The following is a 20,738-nucleotide window of genomic DNA, read 5'->3' as shown; positions in this document are numbered from 1 at the left end:
AGTCTCAAACTTTTTGGTCTCAGAACACCTTTACAACTCTTGGAAATTATTGAAGACTCCAAAGAGCTTTTTTAAATGTGTATTATATTTATTTATTTATTTTAGAAATTAAAACAGAAAAATCTGGGGCGGCTGGATGGCTCAGTTGGTTAGAGCGCGAGCTTTGAACAACAGGGTTGCTGGTTCAATTCCCACATGGGCCAGTGAGCTGCGCCCTCCACCTAGATTGAAGGACAACTACTTGGAACTGATGGGCCCTGGAGAAACACACTGTTCCCCAATATTCCCCAATAAAATGTATTTTTAAAAAACTGAGAAAAATCTAAAATAAACCTATTTCTTAGTACCACATTATTAAGAAAACTATTTTGCAAAACAAAAGAATTTGGAAATGACTTACATTTTTGCAGATACCTTTAAATGTTTGCCTTAATTGAAAACAACTAGATTCTGTTATCTGTTTTTACTTTCAATCTATTGAGATGTGCTGTTTGAAGTATGCAAGAAAACTCAAGCATCTCACCAACACTCTAAAAAGAGTCTTGAGGGACTTTCTTTCCATCCTAGAACCATGGCTGAATTTGTCCATAACCTAGCAGAGAAGGGCCCAGGCTGGTAAACGGTGCTGTGACTTATTTGAAACATGGATTGGCCACATTTTGGCACTATGCCAAGACTGAGCTGGTTCCTCCAACCCCTGCTGAGATCCCTACAGCTACTTAGAGCTTGATAAAAAAAATAGTCAACTGTGCTCAAACTGGTAGCTTCAAACATCTCACACTTAAGGGAGCTCTGTTGAACAGTTTGGTGGCCACTGAGGTATGGTTTTACGTTGGTGAAATCATAGGCAAGCGTGGCATCATTGGCTATACTGTTTGAAGACCCATCTTTAACATCTGTTTCTTTCGGGTTTATCATTTGAATGTTATTGGGCTATGTGTGATCAGACTGGTATTTGAATAAAATATATCAAAATCAATGTTTTCTACATCAAACACTGCACGGAAGGTCACATTGTCTCTTGATATTAAGTTGGGTTGTCTTTTGCTTTAATAATGTTAATATAGCTCTAAATGCATGTTTTAGCTTAGCCTGAAATTGGAAAGGATATATGTGAATATACCAACCTTGTACATATATTTATGAGGATAACTTTTTCATTTGAAGGTTCAAAATATGTTATTTCCAGAAAAGTTGGGGAAAAGGTTTTGAGAAAACGAGAACTTGCTACAGTAGGAGAAATAGTAATACCATGTACTACAGTTAAATCATATCAATAGTATAAAGAATAAAATTTGGTTAGTTTCTCTTTGATAAAATCAGAGAAAGACATTTTTGACAACATCTATGTCTGTAAATGTTGGGACACTTGGTGGTATTCTATGTATCTTTATAACATATTTAATGCCAGGACAAAGTGATGAGAGCCATGACTCAATTTTTCATCTAAAAAATTATAAAACCAGGTAGGTTAATAATAATACACATATCGAAATATGTGTATTATTCGATATGTGTATTATTATTAACCTACCTGGTTTTATGATTTTTTTAGACCCTATCTTTGCAAAAATAAAATACCCTATGGATATTTCAACAGGTTCACAACTCAGTATCATCCATGGGTCTAAAAAATATATTGTATCCTGAAATAAATAGAAGTGACTGGTAACAAATAAATAAATAAAAACGGTCTTGAGGACCCTGGACCACACTTTGAGAATGGTTTCTTTAAGCTTTCTTCCAGCTTTAAATCATTCATTCACTCACACATTTACCCATTTAACACCACTGCATCCCAGAGATAGAAACTAATCACGTGGTTGCCTGTTTAGCTAACAGGAGATAAAAACTCATTTAAAATTACAGCAGAGCATAACTGAACACAGAGGAGGAACTTAGTGGTATGTCTGAGAGGCAAGGAAAGTTTAACAGAGTACAAAGAATTTTAATTTGGGCTATATTTCCTGTGTTCCTTCCAAGCAGATGGAAGAACACAGGCAAAAGCCCAGAGGCAGGAATCAATATAGTACACGAAAGCAAAGAGTACATTGGCAGAAGAAGGAAAAGTCACTCGTGGAAAGGATTGTTGGGCCTTATATGGTAAGTTAAATTTTGCCCTCTAGACCACAGGAGGCCAGAGTGACAAGAGCTTGCTTTTCTTATATGTGAGGTTTGCTGAAGTATAATTTAAACAGAAGTAAAATCTACCCTTTTCAGCGCACCATTCTGAGTCATGACAAAGGTATACAGTCAACACTGCCACAATCAAGACATAAAATATTCTCATCACCTGTAAGTTCTTTGTAGTCAATCTTCAACCTCTACTGCTTCAGCTACAAGCAACTATCAATCTGATTTGTCTCAATAGTTTTTTACTTTGAAATAATTATACACTCACAGGAAGTTGCAGAGAGGGTCCATTGTAGTCTACCCCCAGCTCACTCCAATGTTAACATCTTACAAAACACAGAAAAATATCAAAGTCAGGAAATTGACATTTAAAAAAATATGTTTTATTGGGGATGGGGAACAATGTGTACTTCCAGGATTTTTTTCCAAGTCAAGTTGTTGTCCTTTCAATCTTAGTTATGGAGGGTGCCTTTCAGCTTCAAGTTGTTGTCCTTTCAGTCTTAGTTGCAGGGGGCACAGCCCACCATCCCTTGTGGGACTCGAGGAGTTGAACCGACAACCTTGTGGTTGAGAGCCCACTGGCCCATGTGGGAATCCAAGGGGCAGCCTTCGGAGTTAGGAGCATGGAGAGTCACCGGGCCGGCCCCGACATAAGTACATTTAATTAGACTACAGAACTTATTCAGATTTTATGTTTTTATGCATTCGCTTGTTTTAAGGAACATAACTGGATCATAGTATGGAAGATGGGTTGGTGAGGCAAGGACACAGAAAAAAAAATCAAGAAGGTGCAGGGAGAGAAAAGAACTGAAGAAACATTTCTGAAGAATAGAAATTATTTGATGGACAATTTGGTATGAGTATTTAATCATTTTTTGGGAAATGAAATTTCTCATGTGGCAGGAAAGCAAACAGGTTGTTATAAATCGAAAGGGCCTGACCTTTAATTGAATTGAGGAAATGTTTTTTTCTAGTCACGAAATCCCCAAATAACCGTAATATTCCTGCTCACTCTTGTTCAAACAGGAAAAAAAATTATTGTAGTCAGTCACTTGCTTCATTTTCTTACGTTTGCCTGATTGAAAACAATGAAATATCTGTCAAAGACCTGATAACCACCTGAGATTTAGAGTTATTTGCTGGCTAGCCACTCTGTAACAGAATTAGCTAACAATTCTAAAACCTCTACACTTTTATTCTTTCCTGGAGTTCCGTATTTTTGTCAGCTCTCCTACCTACTCCACATTGTGACTGACTGTAGTATTAATAATGCCTGTGTTTAATATATTTACAGAAATATTTACTCATCACAAAAGTGTGGGGTGTTGTCTTCATTTTTACAGCCCAAGAAATCCAGGCTCCAGTGTTTGGCACCCAGGATCACACACACCAATACTGTAAAATGCTTAGAAAGGCCCTGGCACAGGGTAGGCATACAGTACATACCAGCTAGCCTTGCCTAAAGCCTGGTTCTCTTTACTCCACTAAACCCCAATTATGGCCCAAAGGGACTTCTTTCTTCAACAGCTGTGCTGGACTGAATTTAGACTAAAGCTCCATACATGCAATAGAAACATTTCTGGGGACAAAAAAATCCTCCTTTAAATCCCAGTTTAAACTTTAGTCTGGCTGCTATCTAGTTTATCACTACTACCAAATACAGCCCTTGGGTAGATTTGAGTGACCTAATGTCTATTTAAGACGAACTTTTTAATATCTTTCAAATCAGGAAGTATCTTAAAACTAGATTTAATGAAATATGGTAACAAACTTTCTATTGTGTACTGGGCTACACATTTTATATAATTTTAGTACTTAATCCTCCAAATATCTACCTGTTAATATCATTGTTACTATATTATCGTCTGCAATCTTGCTCATTTTAAGAAAGGGGAAGTCAAGGCACTTTGAAAATGTCATTTGTCCCCAGACACACAGCTGGTAATGGTGGACCTTAAGAGTGACCCTTAAGCAAGCAGTACCTTAGAATCCAATTTCAGAAGACTCAGCCTAGGGTCACAGTTCTATTTTGTGCAAAACACCCAGAACAATTTGAAATATAAAAGGTTAAAGTAACCTAAAACCAAACCAGGCTCAGCAAGGGTAAATAACTTGTCCAAGGTTACACGGGCTATCAGAACCAGAATCCCATGGCAGATGTCTCGACTCCAAAGCGCAATCTACTTCTATCAAGCCACGCTACCAACTGACACGTGGTAACGGGCCGTATAAATATTTGTTGCATTTCACGGGCAGGAAACACACACACACACACACACACACTCTCTCTCTCTCGCAACAGTTTTCAAAGCATTCAAAATGAGCCAAGGTGCTGGAACAAACTTTGCGCGGGGGCCGCCGCACAGCCGGGCTGGCCGGCGTGGAGTCTTCGGAGAACATGGTTCCCGTGGCAGCGGCCTCGGAGCCCAGCGGCCACCTCCGCAGCCTCCTGCGCCCACGCCCTCTCCCGACCGCGAGTCACCCGGCTGGGCAACACCCGACGAAGACGGGAGGCCAGCTGCCTGTCCCCTTTCGGGTCTGCTGGACCAGAGTGTGGAGGATGGGCTGGTTCTTCAAACAGAAACCCAAGCACATGTCCCGAGGCGCTGCGCGGCCTCTCCTCGCGGCCCGGGGTCGCCGCCGCTCGCCGCCTGCGGTCCGCCCGGCAGCCACGCGCCGAGGGCGGGGGCCCCCAGAGGCGCAGCTCGCCGCGGGTTTGCCCCGCCGCCCGCGTTCAGCCCGGCCCGGAGGCGGGGCAGCCCACAGCCCGGAGCCCAGCGGGTCGCCAGCCTGGCCCGGGGCTGCCGGGCGCCCGCAGAGCGCGCCCAGGGGCCGCCGCGGCGAGCAGGGGGCGCCCGCGCCGGGCATTTCCTCTTCCTCCCTACGCGCAGCGCGGCGGCCACACCGAGGCTGGGCTCGCGTCCGACCGCGGCCTGTTGGCCAGCGCGGGCCGCCGCCGCCGCGCCGCCCCCGCCGCCCCCTCGGGCCGCAGGGCCTCGGGGCGGCTGGGCCCGGCGCGGACAGCGAGAGGCGGGGCCCGCGTGCGGGCGGCGGAAGGAGGCGGCGGAGGAGGAAGAGGAGGAGGCGGCGGCGGCCGGGAGCCGGGGGAGAGGGGCGGGGGGTGGGCCGGGGGCGGGGAGGAGCGGGATTTGCGGAGCGCGGCGCCGCAGCCGGGAGCCGGCGGGCCGGAGAGTGACCGAGTCACGGCGGGCGCCGGCGGAGCCGCGGCGTCGGACCCGCCTCCTGGAGGAGCTCAGCCCCGGCCAGGCCCGGCCCCATTCCCGCCCCGCGCCGCCTCCCCGCCGCCGCCGCGGGAGCGCTCCCCTGCCCACCCCGCCCCCGCGGCCGAGCCCGGGAGTCGAGTGGGAGTCGGCCGGCCGGCGCGGGTAGCGCCGGGACCCCGCGGGGGACACTGCCACCGGAGCCCGGGAGGGGCCGCGCCGCCACCGTCTGAACTAGGATGTCCCGACATGAAGGTGAGAGCAGCCCCCGCCCCCACCCCCAGCACCCGGGCCTCGGCCTACCCCGCCCGGGCCAGGCTCCGCGGAGGGCGGCTGGGAGGCGGCGGAGACTTCGGCTGGGCCCGAGTTGGGCCCGAAGCGTCGGGCCCGAGAGCGAGGGAGAGACGGCGGAGAGCCGCGGCGCCGCCGCTGCAGCCGCCACGGCCGCGGCCCTGAGCTGGGCCTGGTGCCGGAGGCGGGGCGGCCGGGCCGGCCGGAGGGTTTGCACTGTCATGGGGCGGGGGAGGGGGAGGGGAGGCGGCGGGGCCCGTTACCGGCGGGAGCCCGGCCCTCGGGACTGCTACCGGACGCCGCGGTCCTCCCGGCCGCTCCCGGAGCCGCGGGCCCCGGCAAGGCCTAGCGCGCCCGCCGCCCCGGAAGGGCCCGGCGCTGCCGCCGAGCGGGGCCGCAGGCGGCGGCAGGACACCGAGCAGCCGGCCTGGGAGCCGGCGGGCGCGTCTGGGCGCGGGGAGACGACGGCGAGTGCCCCTGCCTACGGGCGACCGCGGGGCGGGCGGTAGTCTCTGCGGCCGGGGAACGGGAAGCCCTCGCTGCCCGGCCTCGCGTCTAGGCCTCGGCGCGTCCCTGGACTCGGGTAACCCAGTTCCCTGGGCGGATCCGGCCGGGCCGCAGCGAGCAACCTCCCTGCTCCGTCACCTGGTCGGAGCGGACTCGCTCCGCGCTGGCCCGTCGTTTGGCGTGCACCACCTACGAAACTGGGTTTTGGTAAAGGACCGCGGTTAGGTCTGTTACTAGTTAGGACTAGGTTTTGTGATTTAAAAACATGATTCGGGCACAGTTGCAAATAAGCAGACAGCTCTAGCCCCGTCCCAAGGCACAAAGAAACAAATGTTTAGGGGCTGATATATAGGCGTTGAGCTAGCTGGTAAAAAATAAGTTAACTTCAGTTCACTGCCATATGGTGTAGAAAAGGGGGAGGGGGGTGTGTTTTCTTTGTTTCACTACCACAGGTCTTTAAAAAGTATTAGGAAAGAGACTTAGCAAAAACTTTATCCTGCTAAGGTTAATGCAAGATTGTACAAGTGGCTTGAAAGTATTGTGTACGCTGGATTTTTACATCCTGTGTAGGTGATGTAGGAGTGAAGAAAGTTTAGTGAGTCAGCTAAGTGTGTGCTTCACACCGTTGGAAGGATATTCTTAGGGAAATAACAGGCCTTAGAATTTCGAGGTTGAAAAACTCTGATTAAAAGTACGTTTAGAGCAGATTTCAGTATTTGCATTACTAATTGCAATGTTCAGATTGACTCTTTTGTGTTCAAGGATTCTGTATATTAAAAGTCAGAAAATGAATAGGGAATATTTTTTCTTCACTTGCTGTGTACAAGTGTGGACATTTTGAAATGAGGTATTTAGGCTCAGAAATATTTTGAAACAAATGCCTATTTTCCGTTTTTTTCCTGCTCAACAGAAACATTTCCTATCTGTAATTTAAGAGGAATTGCAATTAAAGTTATAATAAAATTTATTTTTTTATTTTAATTTTTTTGTTTTTAAAAGGAGGGTGCAGCTCAAAGTGGCCCATGTGGGGATGGCACCGGCAACCTTGGTGATAGTAGCAAAGTGCTCTAACCAATTGAGCTAACCGGCCAACCTCAAGTTTTAATTTGGAATATTAAAGTTTATCTTAGATTGTAGTTGTGGGTACACTGACTACCTTCAAGACAAAATGAACAATGGCTGCAGGCCCTCATACAAACTGGGAGAGTTAAAATTACAGAATCAGCAACGGAAGAAGGGTGTTTGAGACCCATTATCCTTGCTTCAGGAAAACATCCAGATAGTTCCCAGATTGAGTATTCTAGTTAAATGGTGTCCTAGGAAGATTTCTTTACCCTCAGTAATCTTTTAGAATAATTGAAATCCCACAGTGCCAGTATTCTTAGATGTAACAAATTCTGTAATTTAAGCCCTACTTGGTCCTGTATAGTTTTGAAATTTACATTACTTTTTAGTTACTTAGATATTACTGAACCTTAGGGCATTAATAGCACACCTTTTCTGGTAACTTACATAATATCAGATGTTTCTGAAAAAGGAACATTCTTACAATCCATCAGTTGAAGACTTAACTACAATCTTTGACAAATGATTATCTTTTAAGGGTCTAGTTTATGGCCTAAGTCAGCAATGGCAGTCTCATTGAAAAATCATTTAATACATTTGATTCATTATATACATGTTTTGTGGAATAGTTCAGGCTGCCATTATTTTCATGAGTAGGAATTTAACCTATCAACAATTGTAGAGTTTGACATCCTCACTATTTTAGTTCTTTTCTCACCTTTCTCTTTGGGCCAACTAATCCCATTTCTTTTAGCATTTCTTTAGTGGTATGATTTTTGAACTACAGAGAACTACAAATGTTCTGTAGTTCTTGTTTCTTTTCAGTATTGGACCCAGAACTGGATGTAGTAGTCTGGTAAAAGATCTGAACTGTGCTGCCTATAATGTACTTGCATTGTGCTTCCTTTTCAGTGCCTTCTGTATGCACATAATTTGTTACTTTGTCTTTTTTGCCCACCCTAATGAGTTGCACCAAATAGTGTATATGTAATGACGTAACTTTAGACAACACAGCTCCAAGATGGACATCTGTCAAGCTTAGAGTCTCTACCTTGTGAAGCAGTGGACAACACTTCTGAGAAAGGAGATGCATAAAGAAGTGCTTTAGCTCTGGAGTCCGGATACTTTTTTTGTAAAGGGCCAGGTAGTAAATATTGTAGGTTTGGTGAGCTGTGAGTTCAGCTCTGTCATTGTAGTGTAAAAGCAGCAATAGACAACATGTAGATGAATGAGCATGACCGTGTTCCAATTAAAACTTTATGGACACTGACATTTGAATTTCATATAATTATCATGTGTAATGAAATATGATTCTTTTAAAAAATGTAAAAACCATTCTTGCAGACCCTACAAACACAGAAGGGGGCTGAATCTGGCCCCAGTTTGGCCCAGGGCTATAATTTGCCTACTTTTGCTCTAGAATAGAGCTTTAGAGAGTTGATAGAACTGGAATTGTCAGGAGTCCAGAAAGGGCCCACTCTGTGTGGTATTCCTTCATTTCCTTGTGGTAATAGGGAACAAAGTCATGGACTAAACCAGTTTTATACCTCAGTTTCCAGCTGCACCATGTAGATTGGTATACAAGTAATTGTTCGCAAGGGGTGGGACACAGGCTTCTCACCTTTCCAGACCCCATCTAAGTGGGGATGGCAGTACTCTCCATCAAGTCTCCTGCTTGCCCATTATGACTCTCTTAGTCGGAATGCCAGGGTCTCTTAATGCACTTTGTAATGTCCTGTTAACAAACATTTTACATCAGTGCCTAATCACTTTATATTCACCATACTAACACCATCTAGCTCTATGTTACACGTAATGAAAACAGTTATTTTGTATTTTATTTGTAAGAGGTTTTTTTTAATGTTTCACTGTGTACTTTCTTTTAAATACTTTTAAAATATTCACAGCTTAAAATCCATTTAATAGCTTTGCAAATTTTAATAAAACATCAAATTACTCTGCTTATTAGCTAAAATGAAGTTATGAATGTTTTTGTATGAGTTGGAATCTACTTGATTACCTGGAATTAAGAATACATTTATTGCCTTAAATCATTCAACCTTTTTTCAGTTGCTACTATGTATTAGGTACTCTGCCAGCTACCAAGGAATGTGATGATGAATAAATGAGACACAGCTCCTCACCTTAAGTACAGCTTCTATAGCACAATGTGAGGCATTCCATGAGGAAGGGACAAACAAATTGATGACAAAATAATTACCAACTTTTTGTTACTAAATTTGCCCAAGTTCAGAGAGGGATTCTATTGTGACTTCTAACGCTTTTTTCTTGAGTGCCTTCTTAAATTTTTGTGGGTTACTCTTGATTTTGGATATAATTATTTGAGATTTAAAATGGAGTGCTTATTTTTACCTGGTTTGTATTTCCCTTAGGTGTTAGAAGATTTTCATATGTAAAAATGATAGTGAATAAATGGACACACGATCACATTGTTCTGTAATTCTCAGAAGCACTTGATACTGTTTATTTTCAAAATGTAAAGTATAAGAGTAGGCAGGTTATTAATCTAGCTTTTGAAAGTTGTACCATTTTTTGAAATTGTAACGCTCTTTTGTTGATAGATTTAAATTTTCTCTTCTGAAAATGCTATCTGACACTAGAAACACACATACAGATAATCCCAGAGTGAATTGCAATAATTTTATTTTCAGGATTTGGGGATTGCAAAGACAGGCTAGGTAATTAGCATGTGATTTTAATGTGACTTTTGCTTTCCTGTAGCAAAGTAAATTAACTCCCACTGAAAAGATCTTTGCCATCATGTCAGACAACTTATTTTACTTTAACTGTGGTCTATTAAAAGATTATGACATTCTTACTTGGACTTTTTCAGTTTCAATAAATCATGAATTACATTTACCTTGACTTTCAATAAAAGAAAGATGAGAATGTAAATATTTTAATTTCTGGGGTCTTTGATTTCATGATTTCATACGAAGTTGATTTTGAAGCCCATTTTCTCATATTTTGACTTTCGTATTTAAGTAGAAATGTAATAAAATATAATTTTCCTTTTTTAAATTGGAGATTAATTTGGAAGAAATTCCTTTTAGTTTTAGAATCTTAAAATGTATTAGCAACAATCTTGTTTCAAGATTGAAAACATTTTCTCAGTAGAAACTTACGAAACTTCTGATGTGAAATGACCAAACAAATCCTTTCATATTAGGCTTGCAGCGTTTTAAAAAATAAATCCTTGCACTTAGGAGTCGTAATTTAATTTTCAAAACATCAGCTTTATAACATCTATATACATTTGCTGAGGCTTGGTGTTTGTTTGTTTAACTGGAGGTTCCAAAGTTGTTTTAATGACGATTAAGGCATTACCTAGATTATCCTAGAAATAGTATGTTTTTATTACATTTTAAAGGTTGCTTTTGGGCAACTTTCGTGCATATGGACTTGAAACATTTTCTGTATTTCATATTCATAAAAGTTAAAAGTAGAATGCTGTTCGTAATTAAAAATCTTTGTTTATAAAAGATTATTAATTTCAATGTTGCGCTAGAAGCTATGATGTTTTTCATTTCCCTTAAAATGATAAGGTACAGTTTTTTTTCCACTCACTGAAGTTATTCATTAAAATTGAGGAGAGTCCCTAAAAGGTATACAGATCAGAGCATTTTTTAAATGGGGTAGTTTTTAAATGGGGTAGTTTTTAAACATTTAAATGGGGTAGTTTTTAAACATTAGCCATGTCCTGATTCATGTTGAAGATAAATGGAAAAGGCAGACAGTTTCCTATGGGGACATATTACCTAGATTCCATGGTAAGGAAGGAAGTAGTGAAGAAAAGGGGGTGTTCTTGGGCTGGTAAGGACAAGAGGCCAGGAGGACGTTGGCAGAGAAAAGTTAGGCAAGGTGGACATGAAACTTGGAAATGATCTGTAGCCACAGGGAGTCCAAAACAAACCAACTCTCATGCCTCATGAAACATCCTATGAGCTGGGTACCAGGAGGTGAAAACTCAGTGTCCAGTGAAACTAGCAAGAGATGCTTTGCCTTGGGAAGCACCTTCTAGGGTACCATCCCTACTCTCTCTCACTGCCCTCCCACAGTGTTTGTTAGTTGTGTTTTCGGTTTTCTTTTTGAATAGTAACAAAGCAGAGTGTGGGTCCATCCAGTTCATGTACCTGGTCAGTTTATCTCGTCCATGGCCACAGTCCCAACCTGCAGTCCAGTAGACTTTGGCTAATGACCACAAGTGGTGTCAGGAAGAAAGTAAGGATGGATCCCTGCAAAGCTAGCATTGCTGCTAGAAAAAACCAACTGAAATCACAAGAGTGGACCAGTGCAGTCACTTTCAGCTGGGAGGGAAAATAAGTGGTGGAGCCTCGACATCATAACAAATTAGGTTTGCACATTATCTTCTATTGAGTTGTGGGGTTTTTTTCCTCTCTTGCTAGCACTCAGTGCCAATGTCTTGAACTTCAACTTTTGCTAGGGTAAGAAAGAGGATTTTCATTAGAAGAGTCCCTTTACAATGCTAAGTCAGTGAGTTGACTTAGAGCAGTCACGGGTATATTCGACTTGAATTTATTTTTTAGTTTCGGCTTGGTTAAGACTGTCACTCTCCCCTCCCACCCAGCAAAGTTAAGGGTCCCTCCGGTGGCACTTCTGCTTTATCTATTCTCCAGGCATTTTTTTCTGCTGTAATTGTTTACTTGTCTGCCTCCCCCACAAGCTACCTGAAGGGTCGTATAGTGTTACACATAACCTTTGCACCCTACCACCTAGCATACTGTCTGACCTTTGGGAGGTCCACTGAACATTTGTGGGTGATTGTTAGAGAGGTTAATATTGTCTAAAAAACGGTGAGACTGGAAACTGCTTTCCTCTGTTTTTATCTGGGGAAGCTGGTTAAGAGGGAGGTAAATTGTGGGAAAGAAGACTTGGCCCTTCCAGAAAAGTAAGAGGGGATGAATAAATTACATGGAATGAAAGTAATTTAGGGGAGCTGGCTCCTGGCGGGGAGTGGCCTGGGACCAGATCCGGGGTACTGTTTTGTTATACTTCTGGCTCTGGTTTCAGATTAACTGGCCATGAGTTCTGCATGTCAGTTGCACTACGTGCATGCGTTTTCTGGTTCATTCAGTCATTTATTCAGTGAATATTTATGGGCTACTTACTTGAGTACCACTCAAAGTCATCTCCAGAGTTTGCCACAAGTTGTTGACCCTGCAGGTTGATAACATTCAGTGGGTTTGAAACACATGTTTGGGAATTAAATGCTTTCCTGTTGCACAAGCTGTGGCTCTTTCCAGTGTGCTGGAATTAGTCCTTGAAGTTTATATTTTATGACAGGGTAATTAAATCATGTAAGTGTTTTAATGTTGTGGCAATATTTGCAACCCCCTCCTTTTTTTAAAAAAAGTTTATTTTCATTTAAGTTTCACAATTACTTCTAATTCTGCCCAGCAGTACATTTATTTCCTTAACAGAATTGTCCTTAGATTGTGGAAGTCTTAACATCTATCTACATATGTTAATATATGTTCAGATAGGTTATTTCTCATAAGTTTTTAAGTATCTTGTTGATACTTGGAGAGAAAGGAGCTCAAGGGATTAAATGTTTAATTTTTCTGTTCAGTAGTTTTTTTGCAAATTCCTAATGGTTATATAGCAACTGTTGGGGTAACTAGACCCTACTTCCGTTACTCTTTCTCAACCAGTATCATCAGTATTCTCTTTTGTTCTCTATGGTTGTAGAAGTTAGGCAGTGCAAGCCATGAGAAGCTTTCTTAATTAGGAGTTAAAGACATTGAAGTAAAACAGGTAGGGATTATGGAACTTATTACAGATGTATCCTTTCTTTTTTGTAAAAATGAAATACGTGCTGGGGGCTGGAGGTGGTTGGGTGTTGAGAACCAGGTAGTTTTCGTAATCAGAGATCTTATGCTCAACATTATGAACACTGCTAGGGATTCTGATCACAGTTAATTGCAGTTTGAAATGTATGTAAACTGTGCAGTGTGTTTGCACAGCTATAGATACAGATATACATGGTGGTCACAGAGGTGGGACTACTCTTTCCTTCCCTAGAAAAATGGTGGTTAGAACTTCAGGTGGCAGTGGGTGAGCACTTGACCCGTGGCGTGCCTACATTAGGCCCAGAGCAAGAATCTTTACTCATGTCAGACACACTGTGCATCTTCATATTCATTCATTGCTCTGTATCATTTTGCACAAGCTTTTTAGAAATCACCCAAAGGAGGAAGAGATAGCAAATCTACTTACAGAATTGGAATAGACCATCACTGTCCAATAGAAATCTAGTACAAGCTATATGAAATATTAATTTTCTGGTAGCCACAGTAACCAAACTAAGGAGGTACAATTAATTTTAATAATTTAATGCTCTAACCCAATATATCCAAAATAACATTTTAACATATAATCAACATAAAATTTGCTGAGATGTTTTTACATTCTTTTTTCCTTACAAAATTGTAAAAATTTAATGTATATTTTATACTTGGCACATTTTCATTCAGATGCTAACATTTCACCCAAAACACTTGATCTTAGCTGAAAATCATCTTTAGTGCATTGGGGTATCTGCTAATTCATTGCTGATAATACACTGTATCTCTTGTAGGTACATTTTGATGCAGTGTGGCCATGAAATTAATGGTCCATTCACTACCATTCTGGATTTCTGCTTCTTGAATTTCTCTCCTAAGAACCTAGATTTTACCTTAGTTTTTCATCTTAAAATTATTATTATTATTGTTTATTTATTTATTTTTTATTTATTGGGGTGATATTTGTTAGTAAAATTACATAGATTTCAGGTGTACAATTCTGTATTACATCATCTATAAATCCCATTGTGTGTTCACCACCCAGAGTCAGTTCTCCTTCCATCAACATGTATTTGATCCCCCTTACCCTCATCTTCCACTCCCCACCCCCAAAATTATTTTTTAACCTTTAGCTACATGTAACCATCACAATAGAAACCCACTTTATAAACAGCTACAAATGTATATAAATTCTAATCACTTTGTAGGTTGTTCAGATTAGAGGGGTAAGTAATGGCTTCTGGGTGATTTTAATGTGAGTTTGGGGGTTATTTTAAAGTCCCCTGCGTTTACAAATGTAGAACTTGTAAAAATTGTTTTAAGTTTTATTACGGTGAATTCAGAGGATAGTTGGGGGTTCTGTCTGGTAGTGTTATAGACTTACCATTTTTGGTAATTTATTGTAGGTGTATTTCATTCTTAATGAGATTGGATCTGTAGTATCCATCTAGAAAAAACTCTTGTCATCTAACAATAGAAAACCAGGTTGTTATGATTCTTCCTTACTTTTTTTTTTTTTTTAATTGGGGAAAGGGAACAGGACTTTATTGGGGAACAGTGTGTACTTCCAGGACTTTTTTCCAAGTAAAGTTGTCCTTTCAGTCTTAGTTGTGGAGGGCGCAGCTCAGCTCCAGGTCCAGTTGCTGTTTGCTAATTGCATAGGGCACAGCCCATCATCCCTTGCGGGAGTTTAACCAGCAACCTTGTGGTTAAGAGGACAAGCTCCAACCAACTGAGGCATCTGGGAGGCAGCTCAGCTCACGGTGCCGTGTTCAATCTTAGTTGCAGGGGGCGGAGCCCACCATCCCTTGGGGGACTCACGGAATTGAACTGGCAACCTTGTCGTTCAGAGCACACTGGCCCATGTGGGAATCGAACACGCGGCCTTCGGAGTTAGGAGCGCAGAGCTCCAACCGCCTGAGCCACTGGGCCGGCCCATTCTCCCTTAATTTTAAGGAAACTAATTATGGAGCGAATACTTAGCCCACTATCAAGGTTAGTCAAAGGTAATTTCTCTCTTTGACCTATTTGGTTTATTGTTTTAGTCAGTTAAAACTAGATTTGCAGCCGGCCCGGTGGCTCAGGTGGTTGGAGCTGTACGCTCCTAACTCCGAAGGCTGCCGGTTCGATTCCCACATGAGCAGTGGGCTCTCATCCACAAGGTTGCCAGTTCAACTCCTCGAGTCCCACAAGGGATGGTGGGCTGCGCCCCCTGAAACTAGCAACAGCAACTGGACCTGGAGCTGAGCTGCGCCCTCCACAACTAAGACGGAAAGGACAACAACTTGACTTGGGAAAAAGTCCTGGAAGTACACACTGTTCCCCAATAAAGTCCTGTTCCCCTTTTCCAATAAAATCTTTTAAAAAAAACCACAGAAAACTAGATTTGCAAGTGAAAAATAGAGTGTTTGGAAGATAGTCTGTTAAAAACCAAAGACCAAGTGTTGTCTGCCTTCATTTGACTGAAACAACAGTTTGACTGCAGTCAGTTTTATGGTTCTGTTCTGTTGTAGTCCCCCTGCAGCCTGATCACTGGAACACTGGGAATTTGTGGCGCGCTCTCTCCTTGTCTTTAATAGCATAAAGATGCTAGTACCGTAGTGTTTGGGTGCTCTCATCCGTGGGTCTCTAAAGGGCTTCAGGACCAGCATTATCAGCGTCACCTGGGAGCTTGATGGGAAGACAGATGCCTGGACCCCCCCAGACTTCCTGAATCAGGACTTCTGGGAGTGGGGCTCAGCAGTCTGTGTCTTAACAGACTCCTCCCAAGTCCCAGTTGTGAGCGCAGGCATTTTATGTGTGACATGGTTACTGCTGGTGACGGGCACACAGTGATTGTGGGACCATCTTTCATTGTGTGATATGATCCAAGGGGACACGGAACTGCTGGCCTTGGCCTCATTCTTCTTGAATATCATGTTATTGTCACTTGAGGAGGTAGAAGAGGAGTATAGCTTCCGACTCCAAACTAATACTATCTACTTAGTCAACACATATTTATTGACAGTGTACTTGGTTGGGGCCAGACACTCTTCTGGCCACTGGAATACCATAGTGAACAAAACAAGATTTCTGTCCCCACGACACTCACATTCTAGGAGGGGCATATGGTCGGTGGACCAAATGGTGTTTTTGTAAATAAAATTTTATTGCACCACAACCATGTCTGCTCATTTACATATCGTCTAAGCTACTTTTGTGCTGCAATGGCAGAGTTAAGTAGTTGTGAGAAAGCTGAAAGTATTTACTGTCTGTCTCTTCATACAAAAAGTTTATGGATCCCTGAAATAAACCATAAAAGAATAAATATGTAATAGAGTGTTAGGAGGTGAAAAGTGTTACAAAAAACATATAGCAGATTAAGAGAATAGAGAGTGGGGGCCTACTTTAGATACAGCTGTCAGGGAGCCTTTCAAGATGGGACATTGAATGAGGATTTTTAAAGGAGGAAGGATATTGGCTGAGGGTACACAAGTGCAGAGGCCCTGAAACTTAGAATGTTCTGGGAACAGCAGTGAGGCCACTGTGGATGGAGAAAAGTGACTGAGGGGGAAAAGAGGTAGGAAACGAAGTTGGCATAGCCAGGGCCAGTTCCTGCATCCCTTGTATTGTAGGCTGCAGTGAGGGCTGCTTAGTGTGAGTGCTTTGAGAAATACGAAATGTGATCAAACAATGTGGTGAATGTTTAAATAAAACAATTTATTACAGTAAAAGACCTATTGCGATTAATCCCCCTCAAAATACTCCCCCTCACTTTGAATACACTTACCCCATCATTCTTGCCACTTTCTGAAGCAGTTCTGGAAGTCCTCTTTCGTGAGTGTCTTTAGTTGCGCTGTCGTGGCTGCCTCTATGTCCTGAATCGATTCAAAACATTTACCTTTCACGGTCATTTTGACTTTGGGGAAGAGCCAGAAGTCGCACGGTGCCAAATCCAATGAATAAGGTGGATGAGGACAAACCGTAATGTTTTTATTTGACATAAATTGCTGTACTAGAAGCCATGTGTGACACAGAGCCTTTCTGTTGTGATAAAAAAAAAAATGTGGTGACTGCTACTGCCGAGTGCCATCAAACGGGAAGGCAGGGATCTTCACCATGGAAGTGGCACGTGAAACCATTGTAGCTGTGTGTGACAAGTTTTACCTTGTTTGGTGCAACCAGTCTGGTATGAGCTATGGTTGAGAGGTGTGTTTGAAAGTGTGCCAGAAATCATCCTCCATCATGACCGAGCTCTGTGTCACATATCACTTCTTTTTTTTTAGATTTTTTTTTATTGGGGACGGGTAAAAGGACTTTATTGGGGAGCAGTGTGTACTTCCAGGCCTTTTTTTCCAAGTCAAGTTGTTGTCCTCTCAGTCTTAGCTGTGGAGGGCGCAGCTGAGCTCCAGGTCCAGTTGCCGTTGCTGGTTGCAGGGGGTGCAGCCCACCATCCCCTGCGAGAGTCGATCCAGCAACCTTGTGGTTGAGAGGGCGCGCTCCAACCAACTGAGCCATCGGGGAGCTCAGCTCAAGGTGCCGTGTTCAATCTTAGTTGTAGGGGGCGCTGCCCACCATCCCTTGCAGGACTCGAGGAGTTGAACTGGCAACCTTCACACATCACTTCTGGCACGACAATTTCTGTCAAAAACATGACGGTGTGTTCTCATCTACCTTATTCACCAGATCTGGCATCATACGACTTCTGGCTCTTCCCCAAAGTCAAAATGACTGTGAAAAGTAAATGTTTTGAATTGATTCAGGACATGGAGGCAGCCATGACAGCACAACTAAAGACACTCACGAAAGAGGGCTTCCAGAACTGCTTCAGAAAGTGGCAAGAGCGATGGGATAGGTGTGTTTGAAGCGAGAGGGAAGTATTTTTAGGGGGATTAATGGCAATGTGTCTTTTACTGTGATAAATTTTTTAATTTAAACATTCACTGTAGCTTTTGATCACACCTCGTATATTTTAGAAGCCCTTCTATAGAAGGGTCTTTTTGTCTGAACAAATGGCAGAGACGAGAAACTGAATACCTAGTGTTGCAGCATATTCCAACATCTCTAAGAAACATTTCTTTACAAACTTTCCCCTACACTTCATCACTCTTTTAAGCTTTGTCTTCCTCAGCCCCCTTGAACGTATCTGTATTCTATTTAGGTGATGTTCCTTGAGGTTGTGCAGTTTGGTGGAGAGCAGATGTCTCCCTGGTTTGAATGTGAAACCCTGGAACTTAGAAATTGGGTCATCTACATTAGCAGCTTTCAAACTTTAAAAAAATATAACACATAGTAGAAAAGGTGTTTGATATTATCCATAGTTATATACATATGTAACAAGAGTTTCACAAAACATTACTCATCTTTACCATGAGAGATGTATTCTATTTGTTTATTCTGTTTCATTAAAAGCAAAAATACTAGTTGTGACCTCCTAGATTGATTTCACTTTCTACTCATGGATTGTGACTTGCTATTTGAAAAACACTGGTCTACGCTGTGTTATTCAGAGCTTTGAGTCCTTATGTACAAGGTGCTGTGATAGGTACTGTTTATTTTTCCTCTTGGAAGAGGATATGGGAAGGTCTAAGCATATAAAACGAACTAGCTATAGTATAATTGGGGCAATAAGTGTCAAATTGATTACAAGTTTCATAGTGTTGACAAGTAGAATAGAATGCTTTTTGGGTATCAGAGAGAAGGCATTACCAAAAGGGTAAAATTTAAACTCAACACTTGAAGAAATACTTCAAGTATTTTTATAGTAACTTGAGTTGGGGATGGAGATGTCTACCAAATGAAAGAATGGTAGGAGGTAAAGTGCAGAGCCAAGAAAACATGAAGTGTGTTGGAGAGAGGTGGATGGGACAACACTGAGAAGACCAGAGTTTCTGGAACAGAAGACTCCTATATGTAAGTGGTGGGAGTGAGATGTTAGAAAGATTGATTGACTTACCTAAGATTCCTAGGGGAAAATGGGACAGGGATCCTTTGTTCTGACTTTCCGTTCAGTGCTCGAAGTCTGTTTTCTCTTTTGTAAAAGGATACTAATGCCTGTTTAGCTTCTCTCCAAGGTTGTGTAGAGATGAAATGCCAGCACATGTAAGAATGTTTTCTAAGTTAGGTAAAAGCACTGCGTAAATGGAAGGTGAGGGATTTTTAATGTGGGAGATAAGGTTAGAAAGGAGGATTGGAGCAAGGTAGACAGGGAGGGATTTTGATTGCCACACTGAAGTCAATCTCTTCCTTTCATCCATACAGATTATGGGATGGAAGACAGAGGGTACTGCACCATAAGTTTTAAGTAGAGAAAGGTGATGAAAAGTGGTGTGTTTTAGGAAGATTAGTGTGGCATTGTGTGCGGGATAGAGTAGTGCCTGTGGCAGGGAGACCAGTTAGAAGCTTTTTAATAAAATAAACTTGAAGTTAAAAGGGCCTGAATTAGCCAATGGCAGTAGGAACAAAAAGAAAGATGACTTGAAATGAGGTCTTGTTCCCAGGAAGCAAGAACTGAAGTATAATTTCAGGACAAAGCAGCCAGGTCCTAGAAGAACAGCAGGTTATTCTAGCAAATAGAGAAGGTAGGAGGGGAGAGGGGGGGAAAGTAATCTTCAGCTTTTTAAGGTGATAATAAGCCATTAGGTAGGAATCAGAGCAGTTGAGAAATACTATCCTGGGGCTCAGGAGAGAGATCTTGGCTAGAGATAAGAATTGTTAGCCTCCTATCCTGAAGCCTGGGATTGGCTAGATGTCTAAGGAAGAAAAACACATCTAGAGAAGGGAGATGATCAGTCAGATTGCTAAGAGGAAAACCATGATTGTGATGTGACTTGGAAGCCACAAAGACCCTTTCCTGACCACCCATCTTCTGTAATAACACTTATCATGCAGGTATTGACTTATCCTTTAGATGTAGGCCTCTTTGAATAGGGATGAAAGGTAGAGTAAATGAAGAGGTGGGGAGGGGAGAAACTAATATTAACCAAGCATATACTATATTAATAGTAGTATTTATCGAGTGCTTCCTATCTGACACGCATGGTGTTCGGCATTTCACATGTACCACCTCATTTAATTCTCACAACAGTCCTGTGAGATACTTGTTATTATCCCAGTTTTATAGATGAGGGAATTGCTGCACTGAGAAGTTAAGTACCTTGCCCAAGGTCACACAGTCTGTGATAGAGCTGGGTTCTCAACATTAAGCTATACCCTGTACCAGGCATTGTATAGACTGGTTCCTACAGCAGGGACCTCACTTAAAAGGCTTAATAAATTTCAGAACAGCTTAGCAAAATATGTTACCCCGTCTTACAAATTAGGAAATTGAGTCTCAGAGAGGTTAGGTATTTGTTCTAGGTCACAAAGATGGTAAGTGGTAAAGCCAGGGTTTGAATCAAGTTCTGCCAGAAACCAAAGCGCATATTCATTTGTATTTCATGCAGAGGTCAGCAAACTTCTGTACAGAGCTGCGTAGCAAATATGGCTTTGTGGGCCATATGGTCTCGATTGCAACGATTCCACTTTGCTGTTGTGGCATGAAAGCAGCCATGAGACAAAACATAAACAGATGAGCGTGGCTCTGATGCAATAAATATTTACTTATGGACACTGAAATTTGAATTACGTACAATTTTCAGGTATCACCGAATATTACTCTTCAAAATTTTCTTCAGGTGGTGGGCAGTCATTTGCTGACCTTTGCATTATTAATCCA

The 20,738-nt window shown here is 42.5% G+C and overlaps 1 protein-coding gene and 1 pseudogene across 2 annotated transcripts in view; both read left to right on the top strand.

Moving 5' to 3' along the window:
• Positions 1-571: 571 nt before the first annotated feature.
• LOC308505843 (ATP synthase subunit g, mitochondrial-like) lies at positions 572-879 on the top strand (annotated as a pseudogene). The gene has a single exon. The product of its transcript is annotated as an ATP synthase subunit g, mitochondrial-like (transcript).
• Positions 880-5,269: 4,390 nt separating this feature from the next.
• KCMF1 (potassium channel modulatory factor 1) overlaps positions 5,270-20,738 on the top strand; it is a 69,757-nt gene continuing 54,288 nt past the window's right edge. The window contains exon 1 of the mRNA XM_081068138.1: positions 5,270-5,609. Coding sequence (XP_080924264.1) covers positions 5,594-5,609 — 16 coding nt within the window. The 5' untranslated portion in view covers positions 5,270-5,593. The remainder of the gene's footprint in view (positions 5,610-20,738) is intronic.

Source organism: Rhinolophus hipposideros (genome assembly GCF_964194185.1).
Source record: "Rhinolophus hipposideros genome assembly, chromosome: 12".
In the NCBI taxonomy this organism is placed as follows: domain Eukaryota; kingdom Metazoa; phylum Chordata; class Mammalia; order Chiroptera; family Rhinolophidae; genus Rhinolophus; species Rhinolophus hipposideros.
The sequence above is the reverse complement of the archived record's forward strand: the minus strand, read 5'-3'. Positions and strand labels throughout refer to the sequence as shown.